The 23,869-nt window shown below is 38.4% G+C and overlaps 1 protein-coding gene across 1 annotated transcript in view; it reads right to left on the reverse strand.

The window, feature by feature from the left end:
* The window catches only part of ST6GALNAC3 (ST6 N-acetylgalactosaminide alpha-2,6-sialyltransferase 3), a 213,687-nt gene that overhangs the window by 95,919 nt on the left and 93,899 nt on the right, over nucleotides 1–23,869 (reverse strand). Inside the window, exon 2 of the mRNA XM_077182383.1 lies at nucleotides 20,366–20,560. Within this exon, the coding sequence (XP_077038498.1) occupies nucleotides 20,366–20,560 (195 nt within the window). The remainder of the gene's footprint in view (nucleotides 1–20,365; nucleotides 20,561–23,869) is intronic.

Below are 23,869 nucleotides of genomic sequence, written 5' to 3' on the forward strand. Positions count from 1 at the left end.
TGAAACCATCACAGAGCAGGACCATGTTGGAAATACTTTAGTGAGCATCTTGAGCTGCTATTTGCAAAAAGGATGCTTGCTCTGGATGAAAAATACAGCAGGAAAGCAACCAAAATCACAGGTTTCTGTGATAGAAGCAAATTGTTTAAAAAAAAAAAAAAAAAAAAAAAAAAAGGAAAGAGAATTCAGGGAATACTCATGTAGTATAAATGTCTCCTAGCTTCACTGCCTTCAATGTGCAGGCACTGACTACCTCCCTTTACAATTTTTATGTAGTACAAATTTTTGTTAATTCAGCCAATACAGAATTTAGCATGTGCTTAAATGCTATGGGATCCATTCCAAAACACATGAAAAAAATCAATGCCTTTATCTGGTTTGGGATGAGGCCCCTGTTAAATATTTCTGGGGCTAAGAATGAGCTGTTTTGCTAAACAAGTATCAGAGAGAAATAAAGATTTCACAGAGGTCATTTCTGTCTGTCTAAGCACTTAAATGCTACTAGTCCATCCAAGACAGTGAGTTTTAAACAATGTAAGGCAGGAGCATTTGGACACTGCAAGACCAGCTTCTTGAATAATCCTAAGGTTAGCAGCAGATTATGTTGTAAATTCTGGGTAAATACTGGGCTGGACCCATCATCCTTGTTTGTTATCATCTGACTACCTGTGTTCTCTGTGCTTCTGATTTTCGTTCACATGAACAAGAGCAACAGGAAAATGTGACTCTTAAAAATCCTTAAATAGAAAATACGGGTCATAACATTCATCCATGGAGCTCAAATTAACAATGTTTCTGAAAAATTTTTGTAGTTTACATAAATGCCATGACTCTCAGAGCCATACTAACCTAAGCCTCAACAAAATATTCCAGAAGGGTTCACAATTTGAGGCTATGCTATAATGTAATTCATAGTCAAATTATTTCCATACCATTTCTAGAAGAAAAAGACTTATAAGATTAGAAAGCTTGGTAAAAGTCTGGTAAAATTGATATGAAAACTGCAATAAAAGAGTAAATATCATTTCAGAGCCAGCCATCTATTTTCACTGCAGCTTCAGATATTTTGTGAAAGGCCAGAATTCCTGTACGCTAAACAATCAAAAGAAAAAGATACAACTAAAGACAATACTAATGGAAAACTAAAATAAATATTAAGTTCTAGGTGTAAGTAAAAGGTCACTTGCAGCTTATTTTCTAACATAAAACCAAAGTTACACTATGCTTCCTTTGTTCCATTACTTGCCTAAAATCCATTTCCTTAAAGCAGAAAAAAAATTCCTTCATTCCTGTGAATCAATGTTTAATTATAGTACATTTGACTCTAAGTCCAAGAACTGTTTCTGCAAAAAAATACACACAGTCTTTAAAGATGATGTCAGCATGGCTTGACACATAGACACCTTTATTTGTGATTTCTTTTCACCATAAGGACACCTTTTGACTTCAGGTAAAATCTTAGAAAAGGGAAAGAAATTAATTGAGTTATGAGTATCTCGACAGGGCAAGGTGAAAAAGGCCCAGCTTTTCAGGCTTTCTAATCCTGAATCAATCACCTGGGTTTGTATTTTGATGCTATTACTAATGCTGAAGATTACCCAACAACATCAGCAGTCCCTTTGGTAGGTCCAGAAATGTAAGAATTTAATTTTACCAGGAGACAAGACTGCTTCTCAAACTCTGCGAGTTGTCAGGGACAGCCCGTGCAGGTGGGCAGGCACTGGGGCAAAGGAGCTGCCTTCAGGAATGGAGGCTGGCCAAGGTGGCTCTCACTCACCCCATATCCCTCCTTTTGCCCCTGTGCTCAGGCAGGGGGTGAAGGGGACCTGGTGTGTGACAACAGCAGCTGAGATACCCAGGCATCTCCCCTCGGCCAGGAAGCACAGGGAACGTGGCCCTTCTCAAGCCTTGGCCATGTTCATACTCAAGTGAGGCCAAATTTCAGAATATTGGAGTCCCACATCAGGTAAAGCACTTACAGTGCAATTGTGGAGGAACAGCTCAGCAGAACAGCATCCCCGCAGCATGGAAATAATTTATTTGCATGCACAAGACAAAAAGTCTCAATAAAGCTTATTTACTTTCCTGTCCCTCAATTCTCCCTTCTCAGTCTCTCGATTTTTCTACTTCTGTGATATTGTTCTTCTGTGATATTCTGAAAAGGTCCACATCATACAGGCAGGTAATGCCAAATAGAAAGCTGCACTTGAAAACCAAAGTATCTAACTGCAGTTCACAATTTTCCAAAAGACGTGGGTGAAATAAAATTAATGTTTTAAATGAGGGCCATAGCTAAAGACTACTCACACCCATAGGAGTCTTATGAACACACATCTCATTAAAAGTTGCTTCATCCAGACCATCATCAGCCATGAAGGCCTAGAAATAACGTAACATGGTGAGTATAAAAACCAGACTGCACTGAAAACATCACTTCCTAAAAATAATTAAGCAAAGAAAACAAATTCATTATCACTGATGTGAACCCTTCAAAGCTCTGGCAGCCTGAGGTTTCCTGCTCTGCAGCATGATATCCAAGGTTCATTGCAAAGCCCTGTTTATCCAACTGCATTTCTCAGTAGTTCTACCTAATTAACAGTTTAGCAATGAAGGAGGCAATGGGGGAGCGTATATATGTAAATACACCAAAAATATGCTAGGGAACATTAAATGTGTAAAATCAAGCACTCAAGCACTGAAAATTTAGGAAAGTGTCAGAATTAGAGTTGCTGTGCAGCCCTAATTGGGCAACCTTGTGTGCATGCACTATGATACTATCTTTAATTACCCGACCACCTACGATTTTTTCCACTGGACCCCCGCCTGCACTGACTGACATAATGAGCAGCTACTCAATGCCTTTGTTTTCTTGTTATTAGTCAATGTGTCCCCATGCCTCATTTATTGAGCATTATTCACACCCTGCCCTGAGACTTATTAATTTTTGCCTGGGCTGTCATTTGGTACTCACAGTAGCTCCTCCCTTCTCAAATACCAAAGAGAGACAGGAAAAGATTGTATTAGTCCTCTTCAACTAAAGAGGTCTGAGAAATTTAAGTGAAAGTTATAATTTAAATTAAGAAGAATACACTCACTGGCATACAGAACCTGAAGCAATTAGAATTCTTTGGTAATTTATATGTTGAAATAGTTTTCATTGACTTGAGCTATCTCTGTGCTTCATAAATCAGACCCAAGGGTCTCAAACTAAGCATTCAGAGAGTAAACACACACAATTAGTAAAAACATGGCTTGATTAGATTGGAATCACAAGGAAATTCTGTAACAGAGGCAAGAATAAAATACAGCAGTCAGAATTAACACTTGATTGTGATCATCCTTGCCTTCCATTCCTGTAGTGTCCCAACTCCTTCACACATTTTCATTTCTTCAGCAAATGAGGCAGTAGTCCTGGCAACTTCTTTAAACGTTTCCACCCAGCACCAAAAAAGATAAAATCTGGACAATGAATGAGGTTGAAGTTATCCCACTCTGCAGAGCCATGAATACATCAAAGAATTCTGAATCGAAAGTGGACAAGTGATTTTATTTATAGCATTCCCTAGTTCCTGAACCTTGACATTGCAACCCTACTAGTATTATGTCAACCTCAAATGTACAAAAGGATATTAAAAAAGCCAAGAAATCTGTCCTCAGCATGAGAGTGACACCTGTGTTGTTCAGCAGGGCCAGAACCTGCCTATTCTCCACACAGATTTCAGTCACTTGAATTAACACAACAGTAACGGCAGCAGCAGAACACCACTCTCTACTCTAGTAGCCACACTATTTTTCCTTTGTAATTATAATGCCATAATTGTTATTGGGAAAATATTTTTCCAACTAGCTCTAGTGAAAATATTTCCCACTGACCAACTAATATGTTATTAAGGAATAAAATATTCATATTAAAGAAGCATCCAAAATTTTTTGTCTAACAGATAGTCATGTTCCAAAATTCATTATGTAAACTAATTAAGTGGTATTTATCAAGACTGTGTTCTAAACTGCTTTTTGTGTCTTTCACCCACCAGTTTTCCATTTGGCAATACAAATTACTCCCTGGACATACAAGCCCACTACCCCAGAAGCAAGGCAAAATAAAAGTCTGGAGTTTTGGACTCAAGAGCCCTGAGCTGTGGTCTATCCTGCTCCTGACCTGCTCCATGTCTCAGGTAAACAACAACCTCAAGGTCCCACATCCACAAAACAGAACTGTTTTGCTATGCTGGTGTTACTGAAGGAAAGCCTCTCCACAGGCAATGGTGTTTGTGAAGGGGAAGTATTCAGCATGATCCATGCAGAGAATTACCATGCCTCCTGCAAGGCAAGAGCCCTGTTTGCTCCCTGAACATTGGGACCAGTGGAACGAGGCCTCCAACCCTGCAGGGACTGGGGAACAGGCAGGCACATCAATTCCAGGGAAGCCCAGCAGGGGAAATCTGAGGTATTGGCATGTGCGCCATCAGTCAAATTTAAATTAATTAAAACTTCTCTTTGCAAAGTCCTCTTAACTTGCTGTGGATTTAGCTACCAGACAGCTCTAGACATTATGCAAATAAATACAAAGTTCCCATAACAGCATGATGGATAATGCCTTTCTCAGGTGCTCACTTTCTGTGCACAGGAGGTGCTGAGATATTAGAATTGAAAATTCAAGATATTTAAATCTAAAACTCTATGCAAATACATGTTCTAGAGGAATGATTTCAACTGAGTATTCAAAGTATAGAGAGGCCATTGCAGTGCTAGTAAAACATAATTAGAAAGTGACATAGCATTTACTTATTAATTGTATTTCTTTTGTACCAACGCTTACAGGAAATGTAGCAAGAAAAAAATTATAATCAGCAAAAATCTTTTCTGATGACAGGTGTTTTCTCCTATTAGCTCTGCAAAACACATGAATCCTGAAAGAACGCTATTTCCTTTCAGTTTTGCCTAGCAGTGTGTATAAATAAAAACGTTAACTGCCAGGACATCATTTTCAGTATGCTTGTCTTACTTCAGATGTGTGTTTTCTGTTTGGAGCACAGCTGTTCATATTTCCCAACATGAGCTTCAGTGCTGTAAATATCTCCTCTATTGAGGGCTACTTTCCTAAACTGCTGCTCAGGGGCCACGTGCACAAATTGTGTTAGTGCTAATGTAAGCTGTGTGCATGCAAATCCATGCACAGCACTCAGAACAGGCACACCACGGACCTTGACCCCAGCGCTTCACCACTGAACCAGAATTGCTCTATTTAAAGCTGTGACTGTGACATAAATCAGCTTTTTCAAAAGGTTTTTATTCAGCTAAAAGAACTCATTCTGGGATAAAATTTAAATAGCTCATGCTGCAGAACTGCATTAATGAAGCAAATTACTCCCAGCAACCTGGAAAACAAAATAATTTGGAAACTGAAGACTGTCTGGGGTTTATTGCTACATTTTTTCAACAGTTAGAACTCTGTGCTGTGTTAAGCCAAATATCTTCACTTCTGAATCTCAAAAACAAGTCCTTTGCCTGTCAGCATAACACAGCACTATTGCCTCTCCACTGGAAGGTCAGGGATTCACATCTCTGACTGAGACATGGGCTTGTGTCCAACGCTGACACTGCAGCAGAGGTTTGGGGGATGTCTCTGCACAGCTCGGGCTGCCTGAATGCAGAGAGACAGCAGAGCAAGGTCACTGCTGCCCATCACTGGGGACCACCTGGGTGAAAGGTAACAGCTCCACGGCATTTTTCTCAACAGCAGGACGCAAGCACGATGGCTTTAAGAAATAGTTGCTTCTAACCAACAGCTTTGGGTATCTGAGAATCTTTGGGAGGAATTGTTAAACAATAGAAATCCATGGGGTTATCCAAACCAGGCCAATCGTATTTCCCTCCTTACTCTGCAAAGCTTTCTTTGTTTAGGAGAAAGGGCAGCCTACTTCTAAGAACAATGAGAGCACAGAGGTCAAATACACATGATTACATTTTGTACAGATGGGGCATATCTTGTACATCTTCAGAACCTTGGGTTCATGAATTTCAGGCTCTCTGACGGAACATTTGCAACAAATATACCAAACTAGGTATATTTCAGTCAGTCTGCTGCTTTAGGAAGAGGGGAGGAATGCAAGAAGCATAAGCATGGGAAGTAAAAGCTGTTTCTGCACCCCTTTTCTCTGAGCAGTCAAGTGGATTCTATGGCTGGTGACAAAAGTGGTGGCTGGTGGCCATCCACCCACTCTGTGCCCTGGCTTTGTATGACTACAGGGACAGAATCTGATGAACAGATATGGGTATTTTTCCATTTCTTACAGGATCAATCTATACTGTAAGATCGAGAGTAGAAAGAAACAATGGCACAACTCCTGATGAATGTAAGGCTGTTGCTCTGAAGGCGGTGAAATATCACATCTTTGAGTAAGAGCCAGAACAATACAGAGATAACCTAAGAGTGTCAAGGGAGCAGGGCTACTGTGCCTGGGAACCTGGGCACTCACTGAAATCTCCCTCTGTGATCAAGGATCTCATCTATTGCTCATGGACTACAAACAAGTAAGAAGAGTTCTCTTCTTAGTTTGTTTTGTTTTTAAATTGGACACTGTCTGAAACAAAGATAAGCCTAGAAAGCAAACTTTGGGTACAACAAGATATTTGATTTAAAAAAAAAAAAAAGGAATCTGAATTAATTTGAAGGCCAGAAATTATAAAATATGTTTTTCTTTCCAAGAAAGCCCTCACAAAGAAACTGAGAGGACTCGCATCATTTCAGGTATTAATAAAATAGAGCTCTTTATTGTGTTAACTTGAGAAATCCTAGGGAAGCCTCAAGAAAGGAAATATGTTGCTTTTTTCATTCATGTGACAGGAGAAATTAAAATAAAAGAATATCAGATAAAAACCAAATTGGACTAAAGTTGTCTTTGACCACGACTGGAAATGAGAAGGAAAATGTAATGTATACATAGTAGATAGTGGAATAAAATTAGGCACACAAATAAAATTGCTGCTTCTATAAAAGTAAAAAATACACATATACTTAATATCCATCATGGGAAAAATTCCAGTGAAGTTACAATTAGATTTTGAGGGTAATTTCAGTAGCAACCTATTTCATTTCTATAACACTATAATGATTTCATCAGTATCAAATTCTCTAGGTAGTATCACACTGGAAAGTTTAAGGATGGCACCATTAAATAGCATCCATAATTGTTACAATCAACTACATATTACACAAAAGGGTGCATTTCCAGATGACTGTTAAATGTACCAATTTACCAGATTAGCATTTTGCTGAAAGAAACAATCAGAGCCTTCAAGAACCTATTACCTATGGACCAAAGCTCATGTCAAGTCCATTTTCTGCTGCAAAACTAAACTGGGCATCCTTTCACAATACAACCAATAGTACAGCTGAAAATATTACAGATTACCATGTACTGTTCTGTTATGGAGGGGCAAAACATGGGGCTTTAAATGCCTCCGAGCACAGGGCTGGGCAAGCTGATGTGCTGAATTTATGCAGATGTTTCCTCACCTGGTTCAGTCTCCTTTGCTCTTACAGCCAGTGCATGGAGCTGTGAGCTGTGCTTTGCAAAGGCTGACAGGGTTTGAGCTGTGAACCTGCCAAAACAGGCACCTATTTAACAGGAGAGGAATCTTGGAGACACAATCACAGGTTCCACAAAGCATGAAAACCTGAGGTTTCACTTCAAGTGTACTGGGAGCAAACCTAACCATGCAATCAAGAAACCCTTCCCCTCCCATATCACCACAGTCATTAAATACTAGACACTGCCTCTGTGCTGAGCACTTTTAAAAATGATGCTATTTCAAATACAAAAGTAGAAGAACTCTTGGACATCCTTGGGTAGATAAATACTTCACTGCATCTAGAAATAACTAATGGTTGTATAGAGAGATAGATACTCATATTGGAAAGAAACAAAAAAAAACTACATTCATGAATCCTCTAGCAATTTAAAAATTCAAGCAGATTTTAAGATGTATTATGCAATAATATCTACTCACACATCTAACACAGAAATGCCTCTTAGTGATATGTAGTTGCTAAAATTATATTTATGTTTATGAAGATCTTGCCAGACAAACTAGATTTTTCAAAGAAAAATTGCTTAGTGAGTGAAGGGAAATTACTAGAGGCATTCTTCCATTTACTAAAGACTGATAAAAAGACAGATTTTCAGGAATTCAGAATACAGCTTCCTAGATAATAGAACAATTAATCTGAATGTACAAGAAATACAAATGTATATACAAATCAAGTGTTCTGAACATAAACTGAAACTCTAATTTCTTAACATATCCATTCTGTTATTCCATTACGAAAACTGTTCCTCTAATGAAAAAGGGCATTTAAACTGCAAGAACACTACTGTAGACTGAATGGGAAAAATTATGACCAAAAATCCCATTTTCAAGAATAACTTAAACCACTATAAGATTTCTGATATAGTCTGAAACAAACTAAGGAAGGAAACCCCAACAAACCATAAACCAACCAACCAACAAAAAAATCACTTTGCCTTTTAGTGCCATACCTTTTTTAATTGGCCTCATACAACACCATATTTGTGATCTTTTCCTTGCTAAATCTGCCTTATTTTTACAAAAAAATCTTCAGGAGACAATAAATTGTATTTGCAGAAAGAGTGCACAAGCATGAGGGAAGTCACATGGTGGGCATCACCTTGGAAAACAAAGAGATTCATCTCATGGAAAAAGATCCAAGACATGTTAGGAAAAAAAAATCCAAGGTAATTTGATATCTAGAAACAGAGAGACCATGTTATGTCATCTCCTGTCTTCCATTACAGCTCAGTCCCATAGTGGGTTGTAGGAAACTGAACACCAAGAAGCAAGGAAAAAGTGGGGTCTTTCTATGGATGTTTTAGGAAAAATAAAGGAGCATTTCGCTTGATAACATGGTGATAAAAGTGAAACTGCAAGTGTCCATACACACTGGAAGAAAAAAGAGAATAAGAACTAGAAACATCTAAGATCTTTAAAGAAACAGGAAATAAAGAGATACAGACAGCTGTAATATTTGCCATATCTCAATCTCAGAAAATACTCAAGGGGTACCACGTGATCTTCTAAGGGATGTGGGTGAAGGCCCAAGAATAGCAATTATAGCAACAGGCAGGTTAAAACCTGAGATAACATGGAATGTGGGTCAGTCAGGATGATGAGTGGCCAATTGGCTTCTTTCAGCTCTAGATTTTATTTTTTTTGTATATGAAACTATTTAGCACACACTGAAACTAGCAGGAAAATGTATGCATTATTCATGCTATTTGTGGCAGCCAAGCATTGTAGTTTCAGTGAACAGGACTGGAAGTAATACCAGAGGAAATAGAGACCTTAGAGGAAGATACTAATCTCAGAAAACTCAGAGTGTCACTGTAATTTTTTTTAAGGGTTCTGTTATGGTAATAGTTATGTTTGCAGAAAATTATTTCTGCGCTATTCAGATAAACAGCCTCACAGAGGGCCATTTCTTCCCCAGGAAATGAAGAGTGGATAACACTCACAAGAATGGGAGCAAGCCATTTAAGAGCAAGTGGAGGGAGCTGGTTCCTATGTTATTATCAACAGCCTATACATAACAAATGATCAAACGATTTAGATTTTACAGCAGAACTTACCTTGCACTGCAGCCAGCAGAGGTGGCAACTAATTTTAAACAGGAAACAATATCACCCCTGTCTATTGCTTGAAAATGACTTCTCATCTACAATTATCTGTCAGTTTTGCCTTCTCATTTTCAGCTATCACCAGCCCCCATACCTACAAAAGTCCTTTCTCCTTGATGCTTGTGCTCAGCTCCAAAATAATTTATTAGGAGTTACACGTGCTTATCAAAGACAGACAGGATTCATGCAGAAATTAATGGCAGCCTATGGAAGTTGCTATATATCATTATATAATACATGCCAGCACTGCTGTCACAGTACGTGGATTGCCTCATCCTCTGTCAATCAGAATAAAGCATTAGTGAGGTGCAAAGATTGTTTTTGTTGTTGTTCTCACAATGAAATTCTGGTTGTAATACAATGGTAATAAGGGATAATCTCTCTGGGAAAGTAGATTCACAATCATTTTATGACAGTCAATATGACTATAACATTTCAATTTTTGAACACAACCACAAGTAACTTGATCAAAAAATGCTACTTGCTCTTCATAAACATTAATTCTTTACAAACATGATGATCCTGAAGCAGTCAAGAATACTTTGGTCTACATGAGCAGCAGGACAGAAATTGAGGCAAGCTCATAAGAGTTCCAGCCTGTTCCTCTGCCCATTCCCTTCTGAGTAAAAGATCAACACTAAACATCATTATTTGCATTACAATAATGTCATCAGCTCCACCCTCTGTCACTGATATACCGATGGTGACAAGGCACATTCTACACCAAGGGCCAGCTGGAGCAGAAACAAACAGGACAGCTCCAGAGCAACCTCACCAGCATGGAGGATCCCAAAGGATGATCCCACTACCTCCAAGGCACTCCTGTGGGACTTTTTGAAGGTCTGCCATGGAGACAATTAATGAAGAAGCACCATCTGCTATGTGTCTGAGAAAATTGCATTTTTCTGGCTTCTTACCGGAGAGCTGGTTCAGCCTTGGAAACACTAAAAGAGCAGCACTCAGCCTTTGAGAAACACTGATGTGGCTTCAAATAAACTTTTTTTGGGCTCACTCCATTTGAAAAAGAAGTCATTCTAGTAAGGACATGAGAAGGAAACTTAAAAAGAACTCTAACTTGAGACACAACTTTGCCACAGGCTCTTCTGCCTTGAAACCTATTTCCAGATGCTCTTCCAAAGCCTGCTACCAGAAGACTGGATCGATATATTCATCATGAGGCCACATCTTGATTCCATCAGGAATCAAACCTTGAGCAGAATGCAGCAGTAGGTGGCTTAAGAACAGCCTCTTATCTCCTAAATTTCCAATCTATGCCTTCAAAGCATAAATAGTAATATATTTTGGAGGAAGAGGAAATCTGATGATCTAGTGAAATAAATTCTTGGCAGTAAAGGGCAAGCCAAACTGGAGGGGAAGCTGAAGAAAAATCAGCAGTTTTAGACAACATGAACTGGCTCTAAAAAGGAAGAGCTAATAGGAAATAGGATTGACATAACAAATCTTTTACATGTTAGGAATAAGATGACACAAGAAACTGTATTGTAAGCTGGAAAATGTTGATAAATCAATAAAATTAATTAGACACAAAACACCTGAGAACAAAACTGACAATCATTGATCAATTCCATAAGACTCTGTATGTCATCAAATATAGGGTTATTGTTTTTACCTAAAGGCCAGACTTTATCCTTCACCTTGGCATGTAATTTCTGCTGGAGGACATTTGCCAGTGCTGATCTAAGCTTTCAGTGTACTGCCCTGGAACTACTCTGGAGTCAGTCCTGTGCATGCAATCAGCCATTTCAGGAGTCTGAAGGCATCTCTGTAAAAGCTTAGAAATACACTTTTTCAACTTGATGCACTCCAGAAATTATATTTTTCTCTTTTTAAATGTGAATCCTAGGTACCAGCACTGAAAGAGGCAGAAAGGAGGGAGGGTGGTAGCATCGCTGAACTAGAACCAGGGAAATCAACCCAAACCAACTTGCACTTTGGCTGGTATAATACTAATTTGAGACCTTTGAGTGCTCTTTTCAGTCTCTAACTGGAACAAAGCAGGTTCCATCCCCTGGAGAAATATTGATCTAAGACTGGTAGCATTTTCATCAATTTCAAATCCAAAACTCTGGGTCCTAACTACAAGAAACGGTTAAAGACAAATTCAAGAAGTGCTACTTCAAAAAATGACGTATAAGTTGCAGAAAAGAGAACTTGCCTGGTATGAAAAGGTAAAGGCTGTAATATGCATCCCTGGGGCTAGGGATTAAAAAGGAGGATGAATTGTTGTTATTAAGAGGACAATCCCAAAATCACTCTAGTAATTTCTCTGCTCGTTTGGGGATTTTCATTTAACATAGTATTTATTCATCTAATGGGCCAACTGCTTTTCTAACTGAGAGATTACAGTAATCTCTGACTAGCTCAATATAGAAAATATATCAATTAGAGAGAAAGAAAAATAAAGATGGAAGAAAGAAATATTGCAAGTAACAAAGAACTTCATTTTTCTCCCTCCCACCTCTCCCCAGATTGAATTGGTCTTCATTTTAGGGTGCAGCTGCAGGGACACCATTTGCAATGAACTTTCCATCATTGGTGGGAATATAATTTATTGGTTTGGAGGTAGTTACAAAATTATTTGTGATGAGTACACAAAATTTACAGCTAAACCCACAGAAAGTGTGGCTCCTTGTAACAGATACTGTAAGTCTATTAAGTAGAGCTCTAAGATGCACACACTGCCAGCATGGTAATGCCATTAATGGGCATGAGGTTTTTGATACATTAATACAGGTCTCTTACAGACCAAATAATACATATTTGATAGCACAGACTAATGTGTTCAGCCAGACAAGAGCAACTAGCCCAAGAAAAGCAATTATTGCTGGTACAATTTGCATCTGCTCCAAGAGGGTCTCTGAGCTCATTTCTCTCTATGCAGCACTTACACCACTCCACCTGTTCCGTCCTGGTTTGAGAGCAGACAGCACAGATTAACAGCTCAAATATGCATTTAGGGTTCACATTTTAATCTAACAAAAAGCCTAAGAGAAAAGGCTCATGTGAATGAAACTTTCCACCCACTCAGAGAACAACACAAAAGACAGAACTCTGTGCTCAATCCACAGAGCCTCCCAGCAGAACCTGAAGCTGCCAAAGGCAGGCTGTGACAGATGGCCATGGGAGCAAACTTGGAAAGCAAAGGCTTTCAAGGAAGATGGCTGTGGCTTTAAAGCTAACTAGTAATTGGCATGGCTGTCAGGGTTGGGAGTCTGCCTCCTGAGCGAGTTCTGGCTGCTGTGTTTACATGTGCACCCACAGGCGTCCGTGTGCGGCTGGCACGCGGCTCCCGGCAGGGAGGTATTAATAGCTCTGGGTCAGCCCTGTGCTGAGCATCTCTGCCAGAATAGCTGTGCTGGGAGGAGCTCAAAGAGCTAAACTCACTGATTGCCATAGCCAGCAGGAAGCCCTTGTGTAAAAACGATTATAAGAGCAGAATTCCATTTTTAGCGGCTCTCTTTACTCCGTGGTGTGTTTTATACACCAGTACAAAGTGTACCTCAGCTGCCATCACCAAATCCAGAACTGTGACACTCTGCTGCAACAGACACCTTGAATCTCTGTGAGAAATGGACTCCAAGTATAAACTCAGGAGGATGACACTGGGCTTCTTTTGATGAAGGCATCCTCATTTTTAAACAGCAGTAGTGGGAGGATATTCAGGGAGGAAATGAGGGGGCACTGCTCTCCCAGCTGATGAACTGGAACACCAAGGAGACACCTCACCTGCCACTAATGGAAAACAGCCCATCCTTCATTTGGCAACTATTACTGACAAAAGCTGAAATCATGTCATGGTGACAGAAGTTCTCATCCAGAGTAAAATCAGTAAGTTCTTCCTTCATTCCCTTGACAAGCCTCACTCTCACCTGCTCATTGCATCTCTCCTGTTTTCCCCAGAGGTTTGGTCTCACTCAAGAATACATTACACCAAACCTCTCTGCTGTTTTCTTTATCAGTCCAAAGAATACTCCATTCAGTTTTCTGGTCTACCTACCATTTAAACTAAAACAAAACATCGCTGACAGAAGTTTACCTATCAAGCTAGCTAACTGCAAAAGTCAGCTTTTCTACTGAAAAGATTTTTCAGATTTTTTTCCAGATGATCTCCAGTCAATTTTCTAGCTGTCGTGTCTCTCTTTTGGGGAGACATTGCTCACACTTTCCACATGGAGAACACAACTGGCATCTTCTCAACAGGCAGACTAACATTAGCTACCATACCCCTACCCTTCAGCAGCAGTAGAAAAAAATCCTCAAGAACGTGGAAGAAATCTCTGGAAATAACACATAACCAAGGTGGATGGCAAATCTTTGGTACCTGTGACCTTCTGCAATATAACCTACAAGCTCCATTCAGCAGATCAGTCCAGCCCACGACTGCATCGTAGACATTTATTTCTACCAGCCCAGGTTCTTTAGGGATTGACTTTTGAAGGCACAGCTCACTGGCTGATAGTAATCTCTTCTCAAGTCCCTTAGCTGTTTTTTTTTTTTTAAGCAGAGCTGCCACACAGGCAGCACTGCTTGACTCATCACACTGAGGCTCTGTGTGGAGCAGATTTAATTCCTCTGTATAGAATACTTGATATATTTATCCTGGCACTTGACTTTTTCCTCATGAGACACCATCAGAGTCGTGGCAGCTTTAAAAACCTAAGCTTATTCCATATATACAGAAGGAAAGTGGCTGAGCTGGCAGGATTTGCTCCACTGAGGACACACATTATCTGTGCTCCCTTCTCTCCTGCAGGTTCACAACAGCCTGAGTGGTTTCAAGCGGACCTTGCAGCTTATTTGGATCATTCTCTCCTCTTCCAGGCAAAAAGAGGGTTGGAAAGAGGAAGAGGGCAGTGAGGATTCTGGTGAGGTCTATTTGTTTAGTGAGATCTATTTCTATAATAGATGTGGTCCTGGAGTTGCTCATTTGGTGGTTAAAGTCCTTGGCAGGAATTTTATTTCTGAGTGTGTGCCTGTGGCTCCCAGAGCCAGGAATGGGAGCTCTGGTACAGTTGGGAAGCACAACAGGGGTGGGGGGACAGGAACCATCAACCCACCATATGAATGTCTCTCAGAAGTTTAACATGCAATGTGATTGTCATGTAAAGTGTTATGTAACTAATCCTTCTGCAATACTTCCAAATAAAATTTTTCCTGCAGATTTATAAAATGGAAGCAGAAAAATATCCAGAAGATACTGCATGTTTAGTTGTACTTTCATTACTGTTATTATTACATTATTTCTGAGGCTGAAATAATGAGAAACTGTGCAACTGTGATAAAAAACGTGTCTTAGAAGGGATATAAATGATAAATTACTATGAAACAAATGACCTTTTACTACCAAAATATCCTGTGAATTCTTAAATTGTAACATAGAACAAGATCCCAAAGGAAAAGACGGGATAGAAGTCATCCATGTGTCAGAAATTAAATACTACAGTAACTTTCTGGCACAGGGAGTTTTGGCTGATGCAGCTTTTTAGCCTCTCTAGGACACAGTTTTTCCCAAGAAAAGTATGAAACAAGCATCTCTGGAGTCAGCTGAACACACCATTCAAGTTTATAGTCTGGTACCTTCTCTTCTGAGATGAAACCCAAAGCTGTTCTCCAGTAGCACTCCAATATTCTCCACTGACATTTCGTAGTGTCATTTTCATCCATTACTAACAGAGGCAAAACAAACCTTCCCAGGCTGGTAGCTAGCTTTACATTTTTATATTATTTCTTACAAAATTTTAGTCTTTTTGAAAAACGTTTCTTACTTCCCATATCAGGAGAGGAACTAATATTCACTCCCATTCTTTGCTTTCCTTATGACTTATTAATTTAGTTTTTCAAGTTTTGTAAGAAAGGTGGTGTCTCATGGTTGGTGGGGGTCCATCTAATGACTACTTATAACATGTTGACAACTACAGTTTTGCTATTGTTGAAATTGTATGTGCCTTATCTTACAACCAGAGACCACACCTCATCCCATATTTCTGCATGTTATGTTAATTTTCCTCTACATTTCAGGTAATTTTTAAGTGCACTTAATTTATTGTGTTTTGAAAAGCATAATAAGAAGGACAACACAAAGGTCTGTAGCCTCCTGTTAATATTCGTATCTGGGGTATTTCATTTGTGGAAACCTGCATTCATTTAAGCCAAGTTCTACTACAGAACTTCTGGCAAACAGGGGAAAAAAAAAAAAAGGAAGCAGATTTAGGCTGTCCAGTCCCACATGTTTGTAGCTGTGTGTGCCACAAGTGGTGAGCAATTAATGCTTGTGCCCAGGCTGTTCAGGTTAGGGACAAAATGGGATGGGATAATATGATCCAAATGTATTCCTTCAATATCAATACAGTACTGATGAGTTTTTCAGTTAGGACAGGATTTTTAAGAAGTCTTAAGTGCTACAATGCACATTCCTTTTATCTAGTGCTCATCACTGTAATGCAGGATCCTTCAGTGCTCACGACACAAAGGCTCTTTGCTCCCTCAGAATTCATTTCAGAGGAAGCCATTAGATCTCACAGCTGCAGTTTAATGTAGGGATTTTAGGTCATCTCAGAACTTACCCTTTTCCAAGAACAGTTTTAATCATTGTTCAGTACCTGAATATACTTTTATAATTATGCTTCAAGTGTTATTGCAGCTATATTTCAGATTTTACGTACGTAGGAAAATGCTATATTATTTTAATACTGACGGTAGAGTAAAAATCTATTCAATATTCACCTTTCAGGAAGCACAATCAAATATCCAAGAACACTATTAGACTTGCCTAGCATAAAGTTTCAAACTGCTAATGGATTTTAAATTGATGTCATAATGCTGCAATTTAAATACATGATGTTCATTAATTTTGCCAGAACTCTTTGTAGAGTAGGAGTGGTATGAAAGAAGAAGGAAGGTTATATTTTCTCTACCTGTTTCTTTTTATCTGCTTCCCCATTTTTGATATACAAAGAGTCATTACATCAGCTTGATGTGGGTGGGGGGAAGTTTATTCCAGTAGGTTTCAACTGGGTAACCACCATGGAGTTGTACCAAATTGATATTTCCTAAGGGAAAAAAAAATCACCAGGACTAGGATAAAAATAACTAACATATGATAGGCATGACATTTCCTAAAGACAGATTTCATGGGACCCCTCACCAAAAATCCATAGGCACAAAGTGGAGGAAATAAGGGAAAGAAAGGTCATCTTGTTCATACACCTCCTTCTCACTTAAAGGTCAAAATTCATGTATTGAGTGAGACAGCAATATTGCAAAACAGCAGCAGAGTTTCCCACAAATCACAAGGAGTCACCTCGGATGTGGATATTGAAAAGGGAAAAGAGATCTCATCATGCAAGGCTACTACAAGATCTTCTCCTACTGAGGGGACTGAGGGTGGGCTCTGGATGCAAATTTTCTAGGTGAAGAATCCCCTATTTCAGGAATATCTCCAAAGTGAAACTAATATGTGTCTAGACATAGTGGCCCAGTATATACAACACTTCACATCTATTTGTATTTCAAATCTATTATATTTACTGTACATAAAGACAGTTTTCCCAAAGCTGTTGCTATGGCTACAAATCAAGGAAACCATAGCAACAACCCTGTATTATGTACAGCCTTAATTGTGGATTAAGTTATGTCTCTCTTTACATTTTATATTAAATACTCCAATACATCTAGTTTTGATCTTTTTTTTTCAGACTTTTTAATAATAAAAACTCCACAATTCTATAGTGTCAAGTCAAATACACAACACCCTTGAAAAATGTCTTTACAGCATTATTCTGATCATACCTAATAACAGCCACATCATTGTTTTTCACTTGAGATAAATACTAATATTCACATCATCATATTTCCTGATCTTTTTTAATACAAATTATTAATCATCACCATTTTAACCAAGTAATTGCTTTTCCATCATCTCATAAGATTTTTCAAGCCCCATACCCACTCAGTCCTACCCCCCCAAAAAAACCAGCTCCTCCTAACTTAAACTTTTATTGCTATGGAAAAGACTGGGGAGTTGGGCCGTTTTTAGTTTGGTTTGATTTTCCTTTTTCTTCAGAAAATATTCAATAGAGAGACAGGAAAGGCAGAGAAGTAGCTCATTCTAGATTTTCCAGCTTCCTGTCACTTCAGATGACTGATTGAGTTGGTGGCAAATTATCCTAATTCCTCTGGTTTGTTGACCTTGCACTTTAAAGTACACTAAGGAGTTGGCATGCAGCCAGACCTTGGAGTGCAGCCTGAGAGGAACAGGTAAAGGAGAACAGAGAACAAATGTGAAGAAAAGAAGAAGGATGTTAGAAGTGGCTGAGGAACAGGAGGGAGTGCTATCAGACAGCAGGAGACACCAGTGGGTGACTGGATTCAAAGGACACTCTAGGAGAATATGAGCACATTCAACAAAGAATTCATTCAAAGAATTCTGCAAAAAGATTCCCTCAATAGGAGAGAAGAGAAAAAGCCAAAATTCACATCTCTGAAAGCCTTCCCTCCTATCTTCCCTTCCATCACTTTATTTTCTGATAATTCATTGTGGTACTGTTTCCTCACACCATTTGGTCCTTGACGAGACACCATGTGTCCCATTTTGCAAAAAACTTGGCCATATCTGTCTGGGACATTAGCCTGTCTCATAGAGTAAACCTTTCTGCTTATTTTATATACCACAGCAGCACAAAAAAACTAGAAAATACCTAAATTTTACAAAATGAGCAGAAATTCAATATATTTGACACAATAAAGAAACTAATAATTGAGATTTTCTGGCTATATTAATACAAATAGTATACAAATGCTTATTTGACAGAGTAATATGTGTTCTAAAAATCATAGTCTGAGCAAGCTAGGAGTGTGAGTTAGGAACATGAGCTATGTGAAAGCTTTTCACATGAACATCACAACAAAAGTTCCCTCGCAGGGGGATAATTAAGTCAAAAGTGCATTTACAATAAGCAAACCATGTTCAGGTTCTTCATTATCATTTTAATTAGCAAATATTAATGCAATCTGCAAATACAACAGGGAAAACAACTAAAATTACTAAGTTTAAGGAGTCCTTCGTGACCCAAGCCAAATTGAGACAAATGTGTTACAAATTGATACCGGTCACCAGCTTTCAGGACATCCACTTCCATTTACTGTTAGAACTTCCAAGCGTGTTATCAAATTTAAGAATGAATTGAGGCCTTCACAAACTACTTCTAACCTCTGATGAAGTCAATGGTGAATAAAAATGGATTAGCATGCTCCTCTCCTCCCCAGTTATCAGTTCAGACTGATAGTGATCCAGTGACCACGGCAGCTCTGCCTCATTCGGATTCCGCGCCTGCCACCTGGGCAACAACCCAGGGACATGGAGAACACGCTGCCCTCCCACTGCTGAGGGATGAAGATGCTGGGTGAAGCCTTAACCCCTCTGAGCTCAACAGCACCCCCCATTCCTTTCACTGGGACTACCACTCACATCTGAACAGTTCTCCTTTCAGGTGCTTGTCCTTTTTCTGTTTTATAGGTAATGTACTTTGGCCTCCAAAATAGTGCTGCATCTTACAGGAGCAATGATTAAAAGCTACATATGTTTAAAGGGAGCTGCCTCCTAAAAACTGCCTCTCTCTCATTCTGAGTTTCACATTTAACCCACTAAAGGTAGGATAATAACTAGTCCAATACACTTACAGGACTAAATTTAATGAAGTGGTGAAGTATTTTCATTCTCTGTAAAGCTGTTATGTGAATGAATTTCATTCATTAATAACTGTAATTTTATAGGAAAAAAAAACCCTAGCAGTTAATGGAAGTCTGACAGCATTTCTCATGACTGACAATACCAGAACTGATCACGAACTACAGAAATAGCTCAATTTTTATGTTGCCTTATTTTGAAAGATTTCATTTTACAAATATTACAAAGAGAGAGGAAAAGTCTGAAGAAAATGCACCACCACCACCAAAACCCAACAGTGGCACTAGAAATTTTGACAACTAAGACACTTTAAAGCAGGAGTCCCTGTAAAACCTAATTTCATCAGACAAGTATTTTTATCACACAGCAAGTATTTTGCAAAGCAGATACACATCAGTGAGTTTTTAAAGTACAGAATGCAAATACATACCTAGTTTTGAAATAGCTATCAAGTATTAATGCACTACTTCCAGAAAAATCCAGTAAACCACTAGCTTAATACATTCACTAGACTCACATATTCTCATTTCACATATCACTCCCTTTTCTTCTTTCATGCTCATACAAACAAAAATGAGCTATTTCTTCTTTGAGAAGCCCAGGCAAAATGAAACATTTTTAGGACCTTATTACAACAAACACAAGAAAATTCCCTTTTGCATTAGAGGGATTGAAGGATTGAAATTAATCTGAAAGATTTTCTTGTTTGTATAAACAAGGTTTCACTCAATAAAGGGTGATATTGAGGTCAGTTCACTGCTCTCTCCACTGCAGACATGACAGAAATTTTAAAAATTTCAAAGGTCATTTAAGTGGTAGGAGACTTCTAAAATAGCCACTTTGTTCAGAAACACCCTCGTTCAGTTTTTACACGGGGCAGGTTGTAAAAAAGCATTAGATGGGATTGGAGAAAAAGAAATCTACTGGTCCATTTGGCCAGTCTGTTAGAACCAGGTCTTACCTCTTGTGTTTTTACATTTATATATCCATAATGAGTTTTCAGAGGCTGCCTTTGGCCATTAGAAAATGGGATCCACTTGACTCTGGTTTGTCCAAAGCAGTTTAGGATCAAAGGGAAAGTTACTTCATTTGTGAGACGAACGATGATCAGACAGAGGAATGCTGCAATGAAACTCACGGCAACAATGGACTTTCTCTGTAATGAAAAGAAGAAAGGAAATAAATTATTAAAATTGAGAGTCAGTTTTAATAAAAAAATACATATCTTCAATTAAGGGGATGAAGGAAAAACACTTGAGAAAGCTTTATGTGAAATTATTCCTCTGGTAGTCACCTTGCTGCAGGAGCACAAGGAGACAGGTGACTGGATTGTTTTATTTCAATAAATTTGCATTTCAGAGGTTTGCAGAGTTTCTTTTAGAACTGGTCGCAAATGAGTCAGTTTTGCTCACAAAAAAAAGCGCCTTTTTTTAAGGTTCAAAAAACATCTAGCAGCTTTAAATTTTATTTGCATTTGGAATAAAGATTTTATGTAAACATCCACACCAAATTCTTCACTCAAAGTCATCCGTTTTCTACGGATGACAACACACAAAAGGAAAATGCCATCTGCAGTAACACCACACAAAGTTTACTGGAAAGATTACCATCCCTACAGATCATTCCATGCAACAGAATTCATGCTATAACTTTAAAAAATTTAGAATAAATTGTTGGTGAAGTCAGCACCACATTCTGCCTTATTCCAAGTTCATGAATTTACCAAGTAAGGCATTATTATTTTGGACAAGACGATCTCCATTGTTAATAATTCAACCAATCTGAAGCCTGTAATTAGTCCTCCCCTTCCACCTCTAGCCCATGCGGTCAGCTGGACTGGAGAATGTAATCCCAGAAAGATCAAAACTCTTTCCTGGGTAACTCCCCAGTCTGCAGGTGAAAAACCTGTGAGAAAGTAGGATGCTCTCCTTATTTTTAGCTATTTTTTTAATACTGCAGTCAATTCCTTCTAGACAAATTACTTAAGGACAATCATGTCAGTTGGCATGTGTAAAGATTCTAGATATGATATCGAAAAGATTATTTTCACATTTCCCCTGTGGGAATGAAACAATTATCATTTACACGTGTTTTTACTGTACTTTAATTGCATTCTAGGTTTACCTAATTTGCCACAGTTTAATTACTCTACTGAAGGTAATTCTATCATTGTAAACAGTAACATTTACAGAAAATACAGGGGGAAAAAAAAAATCATTTGCCTAAGGGCCTCTACATAAGTCTATAATAACACTTAATGCTGGATGACAGAATCTGATCACCCCAATTCCCATCTACCAGCTAATTCCCAACTAACCAGCACAGAACACATTTAACAGCATTTATTTTACATGATGGCAGTAAGATCACACATGATGCCATGGTAAAGGCAAGCTCTCCTTGCAACCAGGTAAGATTAATCTATCCTTGCACAACAGTGAGAATCACAATGAGCCCACAGCAAATTGGAAGGGATGTTATGATAGTCCCACAAAAAAGAGGTAACAAAATAATCCATTGCAGGGGTCAATTGCCTGGCTCTGTGTTCCGATGTACTGGGAGGTCACAATTTATAAGATAAAAGCAATGAGAGACTGGGCTGGAAAACCTGGGTGAAGGAGGTCACTGTGAGGAGAAAAGGAAGAGGAGGATGAAGAAGTATTGTGGCAGTGTGATTCAGTGAGGAACCTCAGCCAGCTAATGGTTGTGCAATGTAAAATTAAACCCAGCAAATCTTCAGAGGGCAGCGCAGCAGCCACAACCCAATCACAGCTCTCAGAATTCATGGAAGCCACTGCACTTTTCATCATCTGCATTATAACAGATTTACATTAAATTGCAATAAAATGGCTGGGGAGCACTTCTGTGTCACTTCTCTTTGTAGCAGATGGAGTCAGAAACATTTAGCTATATATCAGAGCCTTGTAAGTGCTAAAAGCAGCCAAGATGTGCAGTGCAAGTGATAATCATAAAGCAATGAGAGGGAGCATGGATTAGTCATATTATTTATTGCAAATCAGAATTAAAATACTGCAAATATTTAAAGAGGAATCTAGAGTCTCATTCCACTACATGAGCATGTTTCAATCAAAACATCCACAGCAGGAAGCAAGATTGCTTGTATGATGCTACTACCCTATTTCCACATACCCTATCTTCCTGGTTTATTGAATATCACTTTTTACTTCCTTTATTTTGTGCAAATCTGTTCTGAACTTGAAAATAGTGCAATCAGCTTTATGTGCTTCTCACGGAGAGTTGTTCTAAACAGCCCTTTCCCTGAGAAACATTCAATTGTGTAGCTAAATTTCTTTGCCTTCACTACAAACCCACCTGACTTTTATATTTCTTTTCTTTAAATGCACTGTACTACCAGATGAAAGAAAAAATATGGCCTTTTGGTTTTTTATGTAAGAAAATATTGTTTGAAAATGAAAACAGCAAAGATTTTTCTCTGTGTTGCTTAGCCAGAAAGAATTTGCACTAATAAGAACATTCAAATGAGAGAAAGGAATTTTTACAATAAACAGAATTAAGGCATCTGTTGAAATTGTTTAGGAAAAAAAAAAATCTAGCCATATGCAAACCCAATGTTTACTTATCAACTTGTACAAAGGACGCTGGTATTAAGTATTCAGTTCCCCTGCAATTTTTGTTGAAGGCATGAGATCCAACAAAAGGCATTCTCTGTGGGAAAGACTACTGCAAACTGGCATTTCAGTGGCTCCATTAATTTCACTGTAAAAATACTGAAAAACACCAAAGCACACACTTTTTAAAGTTACAGCCTTCTTAAAGCACCAAATAAAGAAGTCTGATCGGTGGCCATGAATATTCTACAGGGCACTTCTAAAAGTAATTTGATCCCCTTAAGTCCCTATGTTCTTTACCTGCTCATTAAAAGCAAAAACAAAACAACCAAACCCAGGTGCTATTTGTCATTAACTGCCTGTTGTAAAATCTCCTTTCCCGCAGATAAATGGATTTTGTTATTGGTCCTCTGATAAAACTTAAAATTCAGCATTTGAGAATCCAGAAATTCTACATGTCATTGGGATATGACAGAGAAGTCTGAAGCTACATACAGGGATGAATACCAAATTGTAATTTGCCTCAAAATTTGTCTGCATCAACATTTTAAATACTCACACATCCTACCATTTGTGAGAGCTTAACCAACACTAATCAGTAAGTCAGCAGAGAAACAAATCTTATTACTTCTTAATTTTCAGTTCTCATGAATGCAAATTGTCTCTTAACAGAAGAAATGTTTCTTTAACATGGACATATCCTGTGCATAAATCTCAATCAATCCTTTTTTTTTTAAACTAATCTAATGTAGATATTTTGATACTGACAACATTTACATAAGAAATGTATATTCAGTTATAAACATCTTTTAAATGTTTCCCATTTTTTCAGATACTCAGTGAGGGGTACACAGTAAGACATATGTTAAAGAGTT

This window comes from Agelaius phoeniceus, chromosome 8, assembly GCF_051311805.1.
Source record: "Agelaius phoeniceus isolate bAgePho1 chromosome 8, bAgePho1.hap1, whole genome shotgun sequence".
In the NCBI taxonomy this organism is placed as follows: domain Eukaryota; kingdom Metazoa; phylum Chordata; class Aves; order Passeriformes; family Icteridae; genus Agelaius; species Agelaius phoeniceus.